The 19,732-nt window shown below is 36.9% G+C and overlaps 1 protein-coding gene across 1 annotated transcript in view; it reads left to right on the forward strand.

The window, feature by feature from the left end:
* Positions 1 to 19,732, forward strand: part of TBCK (TBC1 domain containing kinase) — a 96,379-nt gene that overhangs the window by 12,975 nt on the left and 63,672 nt on the right. The window contains exons 4-9 of the mRNA XM_057404596.1: positions 12,819 to 12,933; positions 14,552 to 14,625; positions 15,721 to 15,862; positions 17,155 to 17,215; positions 18,529 to 18,590; positions 19,330 to 19,391. Coding sequence (XP_057260579.1) covers positions 12,819 to 12,933; positions 14,552 to 14,625; positions 15,721 to 15,862; positions 17,155 to 17,215; positions 18,529 to 18,590; positions 19,330 to 19,391 — 516 coding nt within the window. The remainder of the gene's footprint in view (positions 1 to 12,818; positions 12,934 to 14,551; positions 14,626 to 15,720; positions 15,863 to 17,154; positions 17,216 to 18,528; positions 18,591 to 19,329; positions 19,392 to 19,732) is intronic.

Here is a 19,732-nt window from a genome sequence, read left to right on the forward strand (position 1 = left end):
GTTGCAAAGTCTACTGATCTGCAGGAAATGCCTGGCTTTAGGAGAAGAGCTGTGCATTGTTGCATTTTGTTCATAGCTTTAAAAATTCTCTTGTGTCTTTATAAAATGGGGACAGGGGGGCAGGACTTCAATTAGTAATGTGGCTTGTTGCTAATGCTTAATCCTCTCATGCAGAGTTGCCTGCATTCTTTCTCAAAGGCTGAGAAATTTGTAAAAAGATTGCTTTAGTGCAGTTACAAAAAGTTCTAGCTGCTTTTCCTGCTACCCTGTAACTCAGAAAAGAGAAAACATGCTTTGTTATCATTCCTACTCATATCTGTACTTACTGGAGTTAGTGGTTATATTTGTGTCTTTGAAATTACTTTCCTTTTTAAATTTTTTTAAAAGTTAATTATCTTCTAGTGTGTTAGCTCTGCAGCTACTCTGTTGTGAAGTAGCCAACAGGCCTGCCCTGCTCCTTTTTTCCCTTTTTTTTTTAAACTGGCAGCGCTTCACAGAACTGCAGAAATTAGTAACAAAAAATCAATCCTGTCTTGCTGCAAGGACAGCATTATTTATTGTTAGCTAGTCACGATTTCTAGAGCTGTCAGTTCAGTTCATACTGCCACACAGCTGCAGTAATGTTAACTGCATTAATAACTACACTTCAGCTTTTCTTTTAAAAGTTTTCATTGATAGATTGTTAATGAGATTTTTCTAGTCCACCTGGGGCACCACAGAAAGAATGAGAGTATCCATCTCCTTGTATAGTGAAGTTAGGGACCCATCACTTCTGTTGCAGTGGGAAGGAAAAAGACTGGCTAATGTTAAGCAAAACTATTCTCATGCCATAAGATATATGTCTTCATTAAAAATAAAGTCAAATATGCAGTTACAGTTGACTGTTGTAACCTTCAATGGGAGAAAGCACCCCTATGACCTTAAAGTGTCTGCTCAATTCCTGGCTCTCAGTTGCAGTAGGGCAAGAGCCCTCCACTCTGAGAAGCTAACCATGTATGCTCCCTGGCTGCAGTGGAAGAAGCTGTGGACAGCTGCAGCTGAGATTTCCGCCCCTGCTTGTGCCCTGCTGGTGCTGTGGGTAGGAGTTCATAAAGGAAATGCTGTCTTTCTGAGCTAGATTGGCAGCTATCTCAGTCATGGGGATGACTTGTATGTAGTCTGGCTGTACTCCCCTTTGCCCACAGTGCTAGTGTGTCTTTGTGGCACCCAAGAGCATATTTTTAACCACAGATGAGGTTAAAAAAGCCTTGGATGACCTGTGCTGAGAAGGAGACTTTTCTCAGGCTATCTCTTTATTACAAAGTAATGTGATCTAATAGGAACAGATGTGTACAGCAAATACATATTTTAGGGGTGCTTATTCCATGCTATACACTTTTAGGGGTGCTGATTCCATGTATTTCCCTTCAGTCTGCTCAAGACCAAATATCCATTGGCAGAGCAGTAGGCAGGTTCTGGATCCTACCGTCTGGTTAATCTAGAAGGAATCCAGTTTGTGCTCTGAAACCACTCTCAGAATCAAGCATGGTAGGAGGGTATGCTTCAAAAGTGTGCTCTGATCCAAACTCAAGTCTTAATGTTTGAACTCCTTAGGTTGCCTTGAGCTCTTTGCTGCAAACACAAAACTGAAGGTTGCTGTTCTCATTTGTTTAACTTAATAAAGCTCAGTTTTGCATAAACTGCAGAAAAGCTTTTATGTATGCCTGTTTATGTATCCCATTTGCTGATTAGCAAAGTAACTTGTAAATAGAGCCAAGCTTCTCCTTTCTTCTTAGTTGCTCAGAGTTCTTCACAGATATGATTAATTTTCAAGGATGGAATACTTACCATGTTTTGGTACAGAGTGAAACAAGAGAAGCTAGAAGTTGTGGGACATAGTTCTGGCTTTACTTTATATTAGTAAAATTACAGGTAAGATGCTGAAGATAGATGAGAACTGTTGGTTCTTGTACAACTTTGTGTTTGTTTGTGTGCACTTCTTGGGGGAAAAGGTAATTATTTTTCCCCGTATGTCCTCAGTAATCTCTATGTATTCTTAAGTTTTCAATGTAGTACCTGTGAGGTTGCTCACTTTTGTGTTCTGTGCCACTATAGTGAGATGGTATAACATTTATAGCCCTCATGCAAGTTCTTAAAATTCCAAATGTTTGTTCATGTGTTATTTTCTTGACCCTTTGCTACCATAGAAAAACTTTTTCTGTTTGGTTTCTTTAAACAGAATGATAATGCCTACTTTCAATGTATTTCAGTGCATTTCAGTGATAATGTCTACCTTTTTTCCTTTTCCCCACCTAATGAATCTCATGCAGTAGTTACAAGGTCATCTTTAATCTCGTCAGAAGATTATTCCTTGGCTGCTGCTTGCACTAAATTATGTGTGCAGGCTGACTCTTGTGTGTAGAGAAGCTAAACTCTTAAAGGGAGCTCAGTTTTTTGACTGTTAGGTCTTTGAAGAAGAGAAGCTCTCTATTTTTTTATGGTCTGAGTGTTTTGAGAATTCTGTTAACTTTTTGTGCATTTGAGTGATTTGGGACTTTTTTTTTTTTTAAGCCCAAAAACAAGGGCAAAAAAAGTTGGATTTTTGCAGAAGACATGATGTTTAGAATCCCATTGCTACTATCTCTTTCTTAACCATAATATACAATCTTTAAATTCAGGCAATATTTTAATGGTTGGTAGCCTCTTGCTTTGGGTGCCTGAATATGAAAGCTGTATTTCCAGGAGCTCGTCTATTTTGTTTTCTTCCAGCATAGTGAAGAGTGGCACATCTGTCCAAGCTGGGAGAGGTTCAAAGATAAGGAAGACACTTGATTGTGCTGTACCTGCTTGCTCTGTGATTAATTTATGCTTGACTTCCAGACATAGCTGAAGTTTGTGCAAGTTTATGATAAAATATAAAGGCAGACATGTGAACCCTTTCTTGTCTGCTATTAATAATATTTTGTAGTCTCTAGAAGTCATCCAGGTTTAAATCTCACTAAAGGAAATCTAGGCATTAGGTTGTTGGGGTTTTTATTTATTTGTTTGGGTTTTATTTTAACTCTTCAGACACTTTGATCTTCAGAGATCTGCAGACTTAATATGGTGATGAAAAACTGGTTGAGCATTGGAGACATGTTTTTTTCCTGTACTTCCGTTATGGCTAGTCATTTCCTTTCTGTACAAAATTTCCATCAAATCCTGAACAAACAACTTTATCTTGATTTTATTTTCTAGTGCTTTCTGAAATCTCATTTTTCTTCTGCTCTCATAATTTTATCAAAAATGATAAACAATTTGTACAAGCCACGTTCAGCTGTTTTGCTAGTGTGGCTATAACAAAAGTAATAAAACATTGGGTTTGCTTTTCTTTATGGAGAAAGTTTTTAGCTCCGTAAAACCACTGTTACAGTCCACTATGTGTGCATAGGCTTGTTTATATACGCAGAGAAGCTGACGTGCAAACAAATTGGCATAAGGAAAGAAAATGGATTGACTTCTTTTTTTTTAATAAAGAATGCTTAAAGCAAACTTGTAATTCTATGGGTATCCCCCACTTTTATTTCAATGTATAGATTTGCTACAGACCAAGAACTATGTAATATAGGAGTGAAAGCCCCTTCTGAAAGACTCAACCAAAAGTATAGTTTCCAAATAAAGTATCTTAACTTTTTTGTCTTATGAATAACGTCACTCTAAGCAAAAACTTCTTGGAAAGCTTCCTCTTACTAGTGATCTCAAAATAATCCCATTGCTCACAGTTGAAAGTATGACAGGACTTTTAGTTTCATAGTGACATGGTTGCAGATTTGCTTCTAAGAGCAAATGCAGATTATGACCCACTCCCCATCAAAATGAAAACTTCAAAATTTTGCTGCCTTGGTGTTTGTTTCTGAAGAAATATTGCTGTGAGACTGATCTTTGTAGCAGAGAATCCTTAGTGATACTAAAAGCAGAGTTATCTTTAAGAAGTGGATATAAGGTTACAGATTCCAGTTTATAAGGTTTGAGTTCTGCCTGGATAAAGACAGTGGTGGCAGGAGAAGAATGCTCTGGAGGTAGGCCTGCAGGGTATAGGAGTTCAGGGTGAAAAGAGGCTATTTTAGTATCTCACAATAACATACCTTAAACATATGAACATTTGTTTTGAGACAGTTCTTCAAACGTGCAGTCTAAGGTGGCCCACTGATACTGTTCTTTCATATGTACATGGCTATGCCTTTGATTAAGAAAATATTTTCCTTCTGGCCTTGGCATGTAAAAAGAAGCTGCACTAAGTTAACTGTAGCACAGAAAGGCAGTTCTGGTAATATCCTCCTATCCACCCCACTTCCCTTTTTTCCTGGCAAAGACCATGCTAGCGAACTCTGTGCAGTATTACCTCTTTTCTTAATGGGAGGAGGCAGAAAAGCAGTGATGAAATTAATTAGCAGTATCCTGTCAGCAAACCTTTGAAGCAGTAATTTTGAGTGAGTAATGCAAAATAGTACTGAGACTTGCTGGCTTTACAGAATCGCTGCTGAGCAAGCACATGGTAATGTCTATTTTAAGTGTAGTATTGAAAGCTTTGAGTAACTTTTGGATATTGTTTGGGTATGCTAACAACACAGGATGGGCAGTTTTGGTTAGTTACTGACCAGACTGAGTTTCTGACAACTCTGGTTCAATTAAAATTTAATGCATGGTCATTAAACACTGTTTTTGTTTCTTGCTGTGGATTCAGCAATCATTAAAGATATCAATTGACTATAAACAGGGAGAGTGGAAATCATATTTTTTTAAACCTTTATAGTGAATGATTGTGATGACTGTAAAAAATTATCCTGGTCTTCTTGAGAGAATACTTTAAACAGACTTGAGGTCAACATAGTGTTGCCGTAATTGATGTTAGGTCAACATTTATATTTAAAAATTAGACTTTTTTTTTTCTTAACCAAAAAAGCTTACATTACACTATGTAATAGATAGGTAATAAGCAATACATAATGTGATGTAAGCTTTTTTTAAAGCATAATTTCTTAAGCAATACATAATGTAATGTAAGCTTTTTTAAAGCATAATTTCCTCTTAAATCATTAATACGTCCTTGAGGGAAAAAAACGAAAATGTGGGAGGATGGTGTTCTGTATATTTAGTCCAGTTGAAGTCATCATTTTATGTCAGTAATAATTCAAAACATCAGATAAGTGTCTTCAAAAGCGTAGGGTCTGAGTCAGGCATTGATCTATCATTGCCAGTTGGCTTTTCAGCATGCAAGCAGCAATTATTTTTCAGGTGCATCTTTTACTTTAACATGGAGAAAGTTTAGGAATTAGATTTTGCCTACTGCGTGACCATACATCATGTATCTTTAGAAAGTCACTTTTTTTTTTTTTCAATGACTGTGTGGTTTAAGGCTCTGATACTACTGCTACTTGTACCATTTACTGTGTAGTAAATGTTTACTAAGCAAATGTCAAGGCCTCTGTACTTCAGAGAGCTGAAACTTAACATACCTTATGCCAAGAAGTTTAGATGCTGATCCATTCAGATACAAAGGAATTATAATCCTTGCCTAGAGCATGGGTTTTGATACCTGGTTTGGTATCAAACCCGTGATCAGACCCACCTGAGCAACAGAAGGTCCAATTAATTGCCTTCTATTGTAAAGGAATAGTATCCTAGCTGAGGTTAATTCCCTTATTTGCTTTTTAAATATCATCTGATTGATTTCCTGAGTCTTTCAGATTGTAATAGACCTTGCCAGAACTGTTGATCACGAAATGTATGCCCTTTTAAAGGTACATGTATATGTTTAGATGAAGTCTGAAAGAAAGCACAATAAAGATTTTTTTTTGAGATCTGACTTCATTTGATCTTAATTCTACTCCTGTATTTTACCAGTTTACTCTTTTTGGAGAAGGAGAGAAGAATGTGAGATGTGTTTTTTCCTTTAATGAAATGTGGGCAGTGTGACGTATGGTGCATGTATATAACACTATTGAAGCTCAGTTCTTTTTTTGTGTATTTTGAGGTCACTGTCTTGGTTTTCATCCCATTAGCTTTTGTTCTGCTATTGTCACTGTCTAGTTATGTTAGTTACCTCAGAATGTCAGTGATAAGAATGCAAAGTCTGTGATCCTGTTTTATATGAGGGCTACTTAACCTAATCTTTACATGTGGTGACTGAAATTTTGTTTATTTCATTGCACTTTCTGGTTCAATTAAAAGTATCATTATTATACCTTTTATATATGAGTAAGCTGAGGCTAAGATTCAAAAGATTACTTCTTAGGAGTTAATCAGTGGCATGATCAAAAACTGGGATTATGGCTGTGTCTATCCCCTTCCATGCTTTAAACCAGATGGCACTAGAGGTTTCATTAAGATGATGCTTTATAAGGTGTGCTTACTTTTTAAAAGGACTTTGTTCATTTGCTCCTCCAGTTTATGGGAGGGATGCTGAACGTCTTAAAGGAATTCAAGATGCAATGTTTTCAAAATATTTGCTTTATGAGGAGCAGATACATTTAAATCATTCAGAGTGAGAATGATCTGAAAAATCACCTATTGAAGGTCTTTGTGTGAAATCTGCTCTACATATGAAGTTGTTCTTTATCTGTGCCTTCATCCATTGTTTTATGGTCTTTTTTATTGTACATTACAAGTTGAGACCTTCATAAAAATGTAACATCATTTGTATTGCTTTTAAAATTGTGCTTTCAGCTTAGACCTTTAAAAAAGGAATGGAAGGACTTTTTAAGTTTCCTCAGGTGGGAATGTGAACTTGTTGAAGATATCCTGTGTGAAATACCTCTGTGCATGAGTTAGAGACTTCCTGAGGACTCTGTGTATAAAAATTCACATTTTTGTCTTGTATTCTCTGCTTGTTCCATTCCCTTCCAGTTCATTTCATTCTGATAATGTGAATGTATTTTGAAGTAAATTGGCAGTGTTTATAATCTCAGTCCCCAGTGCCATTTTTTAATCAAACACATAATAAAGTGCTAAATAAACCATTCCCACCTGCATCAAACTCTTTATGTTCTGTGTAGGGTATTTTGTAATTTATTTACCCAGGAAGACCCAATTTATCTGCACATCTGGTTTTCAACCCAGTCCTGCTTTTTATCCAGTTTTCCAGCTGGTTGATTGAGGCATAAGGAGGTCAGATGGCTTTCTTGAGGTCAGTGTAGTGATTGTCTCAGCTGGGATTATACCCAAACTTTATCCTTTGCTATAAGCACTTGACCACACCACCCTGAACCAGTCTGTCCACATTGTTGGCAGTAATGGAACTAACTGCAAGTGTCATTTGCTTTGGTTTATAGTTTTGCTTGTATTGATATATTGTCACTTTTATGAGTTCAGAGACATTACATCTGTTCACAACCTGGTTCCATTCCACTTTGAGCAGACACAATTTTTTTGTGATGAATCTCTTTCCTGAATTCCAAATGCGTGTTAGTTTCACAAGTTCTGGGGGAGTGATTGATGACATTCCTGGTTTGTGTTGCTCTGGTATGCTTCCTCAGGGCAGACTCTGACACTTCTTTTTGGAAGAGGAACCCCTGTTTTTGCTCCTGTGTATCAGTGCCATAAGCTTCTTAAGACTCCTGGCTGCTGAGATTGTCTTCCTCCAGAGTTTACTTGTTTTCAGCAATAGTACAATGTTAGAACAAGATGCACAGATTTGATAAAGGGTTTCCTTAGGCATGCATTTCTGTGTATGTACTTATGAGTTGTAAGTCTGAGGAAAGAGAAGCTCTGGAAGATGGTACCATCAGCATAATCTTATCCCATTTGGTCTTGATCTGCCTTCCTGAGGGAAGTCAAAATAGTTGTTCCAGTTTTTGTTATCAACTTCCTCTTGCCTGAAGTTGCCACTGCGTTGGAGAATCATGACTTAACACTAATCCACATTTTTGTCTCCAGTAGGTACAAAACTCACAGGGCTCTCTACAGTTATGTAGATGATGAGGATTGTTTTCTGGTGCCAGTCCTGCGTTGAGTGTCCAGCGGGGCTTCTGTTCATTTCAATAGATGAACCACTCTTACTCAAAATAGCCCAGTGAGTGTTGATTGTCCTGTCAGTACTTCCCAGGCACAGCTTGCTTTCTTCTACAAAATGGATTAGGTACTCCATGTAGACTGTTACAAGAGCATAAATAGCAAGTGTAATTTGCAGCTGGCCATAACCATTTAAAAATACCACATAGAGAAATAATTCTCCTCTCCTCAAGATTTTTTGCTGCTGTTGCCACTTTGCCTCTATCCTGTCCTGGGATAGAGTTAAGTTTCTCCCTAATAGCTGGTACAGCATTGTGTTTTGGCTTTAGTCTGAGAACAGTGCTGACAACACACTGATATTTTAGTTGTTGCCAAGTATCACTTACCCTGATCAAGGACTTTTCAGTCTCTCATGCTCTGCCAGTAAGGAGGGGCACAAGAATCCAGGAGGGAGCAGAGATAGGACACCCGACCCAAACTAGCCAAAGGGGTATTCCATACCACAGCATGTCATGCCCAATATATTAATGTGGCGAAGCTGCCTGGAAGGCCCAGATCGCTGCTCGGGTTGGGCTGGGTATTGGTCGGCAGGTGATGAGAAATTGCACTGTGTATCACTGCTGGGTTTTTTTCTTTCATTTTGGACAGTTTGGTTGTTTTTTGGGAGAGGTGTTTTGGGGGTGGTGGTGTTCCCTTTTAGTTTTAGATCTTTCTCCTTGTCATTTCCCTTTTCATTATTACTAGTAGTAGTATTGTGTTGTGCTTTATTTTAATTATGAAACTGTTGTTATCTCAACCTACAGGTTTTCCTTTCTTTTCCAGTCTTCCTCCGCATCCCACTGGGGGTGGGAGGAATAAGTGAGCAGCTGTGTGGTACTTAATTGCCAGCTGGGGTTAAACCAGGATGCAGCCCCAGTACTACCGTCCAGGTACATCTGTGTGTTCTGGTTAACTCCACTGTAATAGCTACAGCTGTCTTGTGTCAAAGTTATCAAAAAGGGAGACTGCTTTCTCTAGAACAAGGTAGGACTGGAGAGTACTCTCACTCTTAGCTCTCCATTCCACTAATTATTTTGGGAGCTTATTGTCTTTACTTGGTTCCTGATAAATCCTTCTTTCTTCCTCTCCCTGTTTGTTAATATCAGATCCTTTTGAAGAAAGGTAGGGCTCTTGGTATGCTGTTTTCTTCTAGTACAACTTTTCCCTTTCAACTTCACCTAGAATATGTTCTTAGTCAGATGGAAGATTGTATTGGGTGCATTAAGATGATTCTTCATTTTAACTCTGCCTCAATCAGAAAAGTGACAAAAGTATCCTAAGCAATCATATTAGTTCATCAGTGGGTTTGCAGCACCATGAGAGTTTGAAACTCTGCTAAAACATCTGTTTCCTGACAGGTTAGATTCATTGTTCTTGAAGTTAACTTCCGGAGTACAGCTTTGTGCCCTTAACAGCAAGAATTCAACAGGCTGGAGATCAGGCTGACTGCTAAGTGGAAAAGTTAGTGTTTTTTATGAAGGCACAATGCAGCACCTGCGTACTATTACAGTGTGGAAATTAGTCATTTGTCTGGTATAGCTTTTGGTCTGACAAATTCTGGAGGTAATAAAACAATCCTCATTTTTGTGGGTTTCTAAGTCATCTTCCCTTCTCTCTCCACCCACAAATGCCATGCACATGCCTTTCTTAACCATGCTGGGTTTGTAATGTTGGCTGAACTTGCTCCTATCAATTTGTACAGAGGTTTTTTCCCCTCCTACTTACAGATGAATTTTCTGAAGGAGGAATTCAGTTATCCTTTGTGTTTCCTTTACTGTGGCTCTATACAGTCAAGTTACAGACCTAAACCTGGTATAGGTTTTAATCTTATATTCTTTTAGTTCTTCATTTCTAGAATGAAGGCACACAAAATATCCCCTTTCCATGGTTACATTTCTTCTTCTTCAAACCAGGAAAAAAGCAATGATTTTATATCAGTGTAATCCTTTCACTTGAAGAGAACTCCTTTTCAAAAGCCTAGCTGAGTAGGCTACAACTGTAAATTTTTTGGTAACTAGACCAAGGATTAAAATGAAGCCTGTTCCTTGAAAATGTGCTGATAGTTGTAGAGAGATTATGCTCTTTTTTGTATTTGTGAAATGTTCCTTTTACAGAGAAAGTCATGTTGCTTTTCCGTTTCTCCCACTGGTGGAGAGAAGAACCTTAAAACAAGTCTTGTTAGGAGAGTTAGGAAACGAGACAACTAGTGCCCCTTCAGATCTGCCAGTTGTTAAAGTGTATCACAGTCGTACTTTTACTTACTGCCTCCTACCCTATTTGCCTTGAGCAGCGGATTGATTTGCTTCGCAATAGCCTAAAATCACAGCCATGATCATCAGCTGCTGAGATGAACAGGGTATATCATGCCACACAATTGTCACTAGGTCAGTGGTATAACATGGTTGGTGTTTGAACCTGCCACACCTCCATTTTGCTGCCTTTTTTCCTGTATTTTTTTCTGGTGCTTTTCCTGGGGTTTATTTGTTTTGTTTTGGTTTGGTTTTCTGTCACCTCCTGTTAAATCAGAGCGTTGAAACCTCTGTGGTTCAGGAACCCCAGTGGCTAAACCAGTTCTCAAGGTCTGTCCTGTTGGACCTTAGCTAGCCTACTGGAAAACAAACTTCCAGATAATCAGGAAAAAGTTTCTGAATCTGCTTAGACCTTGCCACCAGCATTGGTTGTAGAAACTGGGGGAGAGCTGAGCCACTGAAGTCAGGGGGACAGCTGTGGTAGGTCCAGTGAGACAAGTGAATGCTGTTGAACTTGTCCTTCGGGGGTTTAAATCAGAGGTATCTCTTGTGCTTAGTAACAGCAAAGACTGTTGTCATCCCTTTTGCAATTAAATGCAAATCTCATGGGTAATAACCACAAACAGCATGATTTACCTAATAAATAAAGTAACAACTAGATAATGTGCAACAGCACTATGAAGAGCTTGTTATACAGGGTTCCCTCTCTCCTGGGGAGGTGGTGTACATGCTTCAGCATGAGGGTACTTGGTGGAAAACTTCTGCCAAGCAGGGTAACAAGAGTTTAAGAACACTGAGAATTATGTGCAGTGGAAACTACATATCATACATGTGCTGCTGGTTGTTGTAACACCATGGAGGTTTTATCTTAAATAGCAAAGAACCTAAAAACAGTATTTTCAGGCATTTGCCCAGGTTCTGGTTTTATGAATTTCTAGAGAAGCTGGAGAATAAATGGGTGACTGAAGCCCCCTAGTGCCACCAGAGCACACTTACTCCTTCCAAAATTGCGCTTTAATTTTTAATACAAAGAAACACTTTTTAAGCTAAAATACCTTGTGATGTACTCATTTTACACATGCAGTTGTTCACTTACTAGAAACCTGAATTCTCCATTATTTATTTTTCATGTCATCTTTAGCAAAGCTGTGCAAAAACCAAAAGGATTCTGTTTGCAACTGTTATCATTAATATTTGCTTTACCTTCAGCCTCCCTGTGTAGTTTTTTGCCTGCTAGTAAGGTAGGTTTTTTACCATAGTTATATCTCTACCCAAGAATGACTGGGGGGAAATACTACACAGCTAGTGATGTCTGATGCTGTGGTGTATTATATAACTTGGGAGTGGGAGGGATGGGGAAGAAAAAGTGCCAGTGAGGGAGGAGTGAGATTTGTGGAGTTTTGGGTTGGTTTTGAGGTTATTAGGTATGCGATGACCTAGGTACAGCAGTGTGGCTTACGGCTCATGTGGCTTAAAGGGAATTTATCCTAGCATAAATTTCCTTTGTGCTTAAAATTTGACTTAAAAGTGTATATTCACAACTAGCATGAAGCAGTACAGAGTTCTCCTCCTAGGGAAAGGTTAGAGTCTGGAAAATGGCACCATGTAAGGTAACTTAAAGGTGGCCTTAGACTATTATTGAAACAGCTATTTTCAGTATTTCTGTGTTGCCCTAGTCTCAGAATTTACTGGACCTGTGGCTTTTGTCCAAATGTATCTGTTTACTCTTGTGGCAAAGTTTTGGCATTCTATCAGGTATGAATAGCAGCTAATAAAGCCGTAATAAATTAATGTTGGTGTTTAGTGAGTTGGTTGGCTTATCACTCTTGCCAGTCTGTAATGCTCTCCCTCATTTTGCTGTTGCACAGATTTTTAATAAGTAAGAGATGGTGTTGAGCATTGTCCAGAATGTTATTTTATGTTACTCTTTAACAATGAAAAAAAAAAAATAAGAAGGGGGGAGATGTTAAGTTAGGCCTTTAGAAGTAAATATGCTTTGTTTTCATGATATTTTGTAAACCGGTGTTTTCAAAGTTGCCAAACAGACCTGAAATGTGCTCTCTGAGGGTAAAAAGTTGAATCTTTTTGGTTAGCATTAGATTGTACCTTTTGATCTTATTTTGAGTGTACTTTGAAAGCCTAGTACTGGTGGTCTCTGTACAAATTCCTGTTCTCTTCTTCACAGGAACTGCTCTTTAGGGCTATCAGTTCTTATAGTAAATGATAAATTTTGTCAAAATACATGGTTATGTCAGAATGGTTTGGGTGGTAAACTTCATTGTTTTTTTTTTCTCCAGTTAGTAAAGGCATATCTCACAGTTTGTATTACAGAGAATATTTTATATTTTGTCTCAATTCTGTGCTGTTTTGGAGGACCGGTTGAGGGGAAGAAACCTAGTTTTGGGATTTTAAGTTGTGTGTGGCACTGAACATATCCTACCATATTCAGTGTTAATTCCTTAAACTGTTTTGGAATTGTAAATGTTTGTGTTTGGAATTGCTGTGGAATTTTTACAAATTAAAAAGGGAAACATATTGTTTTATCTCTTTTTTTACCTGCAGTCCTTCAAGGATCTTATGCATAGCATATGAAGTTTTGCAAGGTTTGCAATATATGAACAAACATGGAATGGTCCACCGAGCACTCTCCCCTTGCAATATTCTTTTGGATCGAAAGGTACAATTACATGAATAAATCTATGGGTTTGTTTTGTTTGTTTGTTTTTCTCTTGCTGCCAATAAGTAGCATGCTATATATATATGTATATCTCCATATATATATATGTATATGGAGATTGGGCAGTCACAGTCCTTCTGATGGGGGAAAAAATGCATGTCTGAAAACATGTTGGTTTGCCTTTGGGTTTTTTGGGTAGGGGGCTGTTGGTTTGTTTTTGGGGGTTTGTTTGTTTTAACCTAGTTTCCCCCCCATTTCCTAAATTTCAAATGTATTTCAGATTTTATTTTTCTCCTTTGCCATTTTCTTGTATCCCAAACCACTTTTTTCACCCTTTTCTTCTGAAAGTGGTATTCTAAGCGTACTTATCATCATAATTAGTTACAAGACCTTCCTACTTGTTTAAATAGGGAAGTATTTTTCCTGGCTAACTAGCTGTTAATATTTTCTTCGTTTCATGGTGATCTGATACTTGACTTTTAAGATATCAACATATTTGTTTATTCATGTTGGATTATTAAAATTCTAATGTGAGTTCTGTCACAGACTGTTCAGTTGGCAGTGTGGCATAGGTTATGCTAATAAAGGCTGAGAGGAACTGATAGCTGCTGTTGTACTCAAAGTAGTTGCTTTATCTGAACTTGACAGATAAAGAGCTTAACCTGTCTGTGTAACCTCTCTCTCCTTCCCCTTCTTACTGAGTTTAGCCGGAATAGCTAGAGCCTTCCTTTGGAAGACAGAAAGAAAAGAGAGGAAGAAGGAAGGAAGAAACACTATTTTTCATATACTTTTAAATAAATGAAAATCATAGTAATGTTCTCACAGCAAAAGTACTTTAGGATTTGAAGATATTCCTAAAATCTATAAAAGAACAAAATATGGGCCATGAAACAATAAACTTGAAACCTTTCCCCCTGCACTTTGAATAGGTTGCTGATGTAGTTGCACCATCTACAGGCTGGATGAGTATAATCAAAAACCCAGCAAAAATAATACCTCACTTTAACTTCTGAGCCTATTTTTTGCTGTTTCGGTGTTAACTCACTGCCTCCACAGAATAAAAACAAACACCTGGAAAACTTGTTTCTTTTATATATATGTTGATACAGTTAATGAGAGCAAAATAGTAATAAGTTGATTGAAAGAACTGGAGAATCAAAGCTGGGTAAATGAAAAAGGTGAGGTAGTAGTGGCGATGCTTAGGGAGTTCTAATATTCAAACAGTATTTTGAACAGTTTTCAAACAGGAAAGCCTTTGTAATTTACTGAAAATATACTGTAACTTACAAAGTTCTGATTTTCTTGTGTGGTCTGAACAAGGTGATTACTTAATGTGTTTGGAAAGTAAAAGCATTAGAAATAAGCATCTTACTAACTTTCAGTGCAGTTCTGCATAACAGATGACACAGGTGACTTTTTATCTGTCTTCTGACAGCTAAAGCAATTTCAAATGTTAGTGTTGTTTGTGGGTTTTTTTGTTGTTTTGGTTTGTTTGGGTTTTTATTGGTTTCTTTTTTTATTGGTTTGTTGTTGTTTTTTTTAACTTAAAACCGGGTTCTTCCAATGTCAAATTTTGCTGCTCTTAATTTTATTTATTTTTTTTTTTTTCCTTTTTCAGGGACATGTGAAATTGGCTAAATTTGGGCTCTACCATATGACTGCTCAAGGTGTTGATGTTGATTTTCCTATAGGGTAAGGATGTAGCTACACAGTAAAATTTAGCAGGGATTTTTTTTTTTTCAGGAAATATATTTGTGTTTTGAGGCATCATCTTCAAAAGTGTGTTGTATGCACAGGTTATAGGTTGTTGTTTCAATTCCTATATGGTGCATATAGCCCTTACACAAAGGCTTCTAGTCATGTGACTGAAGTGGCTCTCACCTGACTAGGTGAAATTAATGAAAGACAGAGAACAGGTGCCACACAAGCATGTTACTGTAATTGTGCTACAAGTTCTTACTGCCTAGATTTACCTTCAAATGCTAGCAATTCCTTATCAAATTCTGGAGGGACAGTCTAATTTCAAATTTAGGAAAAAGCCAACTTAAAGCTCTTGCACATCACTGTAGGCCTCTCTTCTTTTTATCAGTCTGTGATTTATTTTCAAGTGATCTTACTGTCTAGCCAAAGTGATATGCTTTATTGCAGTGTTTCCTTGCCACTTTTTAGTTTCTTTTGAGGTATCATGCTGTTTACAATTGAAATACTAAATTGATTCTTAAAAGATGCCTGAAAAAAGTAATGCTGTTTCCCTTCGAAGGGTGATTTCAGATTATTTTTTTAAGTATTATAATGAATTGTTGACACCAAAAGCAATAATGTTATTTGAAAATGACCTAGCAGAAGGTACAATAAGTCCTGAACACATTTTCTTACTTGTTTTACAAATTCAATTTGGTGGGAACACTGTCAATAAGAGGGGGAATACTGCCACCACCCCCAGATATGGCTCTAGAATACATTTATTTATTGTCCTAGTGTTGGAACTCAATATATGTTTCTTTTGAGATATGTAGGCATATAGTTTTGAAAGCTGCTGTTAGTTCCTCTCACAAAAAAGGCAGAGCTAGTGATTAAGATCTGACCTTTTATACAGTAGGGACTATGTATTTTGCAATTGGAGTGAAACTTTGCTGCAATGTGTAGATTTTGACTGAATAGAGTAGAACAATCTGCATTGCAATGAATTCCAGTTTCTCAGAATACAAAATTATTTTGATTACTGTAACTGAAATGTAGTTTTTATGGACAGACAGGGTATTACTTAATGTCGCTGTATCTTTCTAGGCACCCATCATATCTGGCACCTGAAGTAATTGCACAGGGAATAGTCAAACCAAATGATCATACTCAGTGTGAGAAGCCTCTGCCTTCTGGCCCTAAATCAGATCTGTGGTCTCTTGGTATAATATTATTTGAGCTTTGCATGGTAAGTTAGAGGATAATTCTCTTGATTGTGACTCTTGAAGAATAGTTACATTAACTTGATTGCTCTTGAGTATGGGGTTAATAACACTTTGACCTACACCAAAATCCAAATATCAGAATACATTAGCATTCCTACATGTACAGATTTGGTGGTGGTTCAGGTAATCGGGTGCATATTGGCTTGGTCTGTGTATATGTATGAACCATGAAGGACAGCTGTGAATGCATGATTGAAGTCCTAGAGAGTAATACCTTCTGAACCAAGAAGTGTCTCTGGATATTTTTTGTTGTTGTTTTAATTGTGCTTTTAAGCATAAAATAACCATTGCACTCATGCCCTCATCCTTCTTGGAAAGGATGACAAACTACTAAAAGTTTCATGGAAAGGAAGAGAAGGGAAAATCTGTCTTATCACCAGAGTTTAAGGAACTTGTGAACAGAATTCAGTGTTTGTTTGGAAAATTCTTATTTGACTCTTATCAGTTGAAATAAATTATGACAGTATAGTCTTTACTATTAATATATGTTAAACTGGACTTTTTTCATTCAAAGACAACAACATTCTATAGGAATATATATGATCTAACAAATAATATTGATATTTAGTCTCATATAAGACAACTAAATTGTCAGACAATTGCATGGTTAAGAACGTGTTTTAGATGCTAATTGGATCAGGACACTGGAAATAGTCTTCTTTGGCATACTCTACTTTTCTATAAATTCACGTAGTGTTTATAGATCATTATTTATTGTTTTGAATAACACATTTTCTGAAAGCAATAATGATATTTTTTGAAATACTTTTAGAGGGGTTTTTCAGATGACTTTTCAAAAGCACTGAGCAGTAATGCAAGCTATGATGATTACCATGTTTATTAAGTAATTACCTTTGTTCATGCTCAGACTGGGAAAAAATATGGTTTTTGAGAGCCTGATACTGAATTAATAATAGACCTGGAGGTTTTCTAAGGCAGTTTGGGGCTTTGGTTTTTTTTTTGGTTTTTTTTGTTGTTTTCTTTGGGGGGGGGGGGGGGGGGGGGGGAATTGCATTTGTTCCAGTTAAGAGATGTTATAAATTACATATTTCTTTTCATTATGGTGACATGAAACTGTTTCTGCTATAGTTGGGGTAAGTAATGTTTTCTGTTCTAGCAAATAGTTTTCCTAAATCTAAAAATTCAGGTGTAGAAACTTATTTCACTGTGTTTGTATATGGATGGGTGTGCATGCTATCTAATTTTTTTGGTGTAATAGCATTCAGCTATTGACTTGATTTTGTTATTTATTTAGGGGAGAAAATTATTCCAGAGTTTGGAGATAGCAGAAAGATTGAAATTTATAATTACGTTAGGTAAGTAGCACAAAATCAATATTTCAAGTTTCCAAGCAGTTTTATAATTAGAGCTTTACAGACTGTTCAGCTCCTCAGAGCTAAAGCAGTTTGCCTTTTGTCAACTTTCATTTCCAAAATTAAAGAGGCATTTGAAGCGTGGCTGCTTGTCTAGGGAAGGTACACAGGTGGATGATAGAAAAAATAACTTATCAGGAGAGCTATGAGTATGTTAGAGTAAAAGCAAGCTATAAAAAAGCAACCAACTGAAAAAGAAAAAAAAAACCACCATGCTCTGGAAATGTTGTCATTTTGATGGTTATTTGTTGTTTCTGGAGGTTTATGAAACGAGTTAGGAATTACATGACACTAAAAAAGACTTCCCCTGAACTAGCAGTGCTTGTGAACCAGATCCCGATCAGGGAGAAGCAGGACTGAAAGAGGAAGACAGAAAATAAAAAGAGAGCTCAGAAGTGTACTACTGGATCCATGCCTTTGTTTCTGGTGTCACCTACAAACTATAAAACATTACTGTAGACATGGACTTTTTTCTTAATGCAAATAATCCTGAAAGTGGTACTGTTTTGTGGCTTTTGAAATTTGATTTCTTGGGTTCATGTATAAACCCTGAGGAAGAGAAGGGCATGAATTTGCAATTTGAAGCTTTATCAGGAAGTTGTTATTATCCAGAACAAATAATAATACAGTTAAAGTTAGTTACTGTTAGTAGAAATATTCAGCAGTTAGTGCTCAGATGCCGAAATTCTGACTGTTCTAGTAAGCGATTGAAGCATTTCAGTCCCCTTCAAGCTGAATGCAAGTTACTGGTAACCTTTACCCACTAGAAAACATTCATGTCCTGTCTTGGGAATTATTTTCTCAATAAAGTGTTGAAAACAAGTTATAAAATACTGCTAGTATTGTCTGCAAGTAGCAACAAAATGAAATTACTTCAAGATTCTATATGCAGGTATTTTTAAGTTCTTTCAGGTTGTTTTTTGTTTTCTGGGGTGGTTTTTTTAAGTAGAAAGACTATTTTAGTTTATTTGCTGGAGGCTAACAATCTGGATTTACTAAGCCTGCAAAAAGTTTTTCGCTGTTAAATTAGATGTGCTGCTTAACTTTCTTAGGCTTCAGTTTTCTGTCTGCATAGATGATATAATAATTTTCATTTCTAACTTTGAGAATTCATTTTCAGATGATGTGACAATGTCAATAAAAAGCCAAAGTTAAGTGCTTTTTATTGGGGTGGGATTTTATCTGATATCCTATGTAACTGGGATCAATTTTTTTTATAGTCTTTAACTTTTTATTGTCCCATTTGTCTTTCAAAGGCTGCGTAGATGATATTGTAACTGTATTGGCAGAAGAACATGGTTGCCTTGATATTGTTAAGGTTTGTAGAACTAGCTTGCTCTTCTATGCTGTCTTATCCAAAACATTTTATTATTATTGTATTTCACACATTCAAACTTTTTTTTTAAACTTATTTGGTCACTCAATGTATTGCAGTATGAGAAAAAATAAACTACTTATTTAAGATCCTTTCAAATAGCCATACTGGTAATACTTACTGTTTCCCAAATTACTGTCAATTTCAGTAAATATTAATGCTCTCTGGATAGTTCACTAAGTTGTGAACTTTATTTGAATTGTCGGGGTTAAATGTTTTTTTCTAGATATTTAGTCTTCAAGATAGAAGTTCACTTTGCACATTCTGATAGCATAGGTTTATACTGTTCAACTCCTTCCCACCCACCCCCCCACCCCCCCCCAGTTAATCACTGAATTGTAGTGTCTGTATGTTTTGAGATATTCTGTTAGCAGAAGATAGTTCCCAGGTACTGTGTTTTTTCAAGCTGGGTACAGAATATCTAAATTAAAAATAAAAAGCTGTGCTGCAAACATTGCAAATTTTTCAGGTTCTCTCGCCACCCACCACCCCCCTCCCCAAACAAATGCAGGTGAGAATTGCTTCCCCAGCATTTTGGTCCAACACAGCTAACCTCATAGTGTAGGTGTGAAATTTTATTGGCCTCAAAGGAGGGCAGTGTATGTTAAAAGTTAGGTATGAGCTAAGTGGCCTGCTGAATTAAGACCATAATAGAGATGTCCATATTTTTTTTATGTTCCAGGACCTTTCTGAAAATATCATAGCTTTACTGAAGAAATGTCTTACATTCCAACCTTCTAAGAGGCAAGTATTCAGTCCAAGTCCTAGTAAACTTTGCTGAGATATTGTGAAATTAGAAGACCTATTGCTGAGCCTTTTTTGGAAGACTGATGATTTATGGTGCTGATAGGAGATTCTTGGGTTTGTTGCTTTTCAGTTGCAGGGGTTGTGTGTGCAGGAATCAATTGTGCAAAACTTTGAGATAAAATCTGAGTGTTGTGGGGGTATTTGTAGTCCTAAATTCACAGGTTTTACTTCCATGTCTGGAAGTTGGTGGTGGTTACTGTAGCTCTGAAATAGCTAGAATTAGGGCTATTTTCTTCACATCTCTTAAAAGTACTTTTCATTATGTCAGTCTACCACAA

Source organism: Pezoporus wallicus, unplaced genomic scaffold (assembly GCF_028554395.1).
Source record: "Pezoporus wallicus isolate ANWC-B61680 ecotype Strahan unplaced genomic scaffold, APGP_CSIRO_Pwel_v1 contig_1583, whole genome shotgun sequence".
Taxonomy (NCBI): Eukaryota; Metazoa; Chordata; class Aves; order Psittaciformes; family Psittacidae; genus Pezoporus; species Pezoporus wallicus.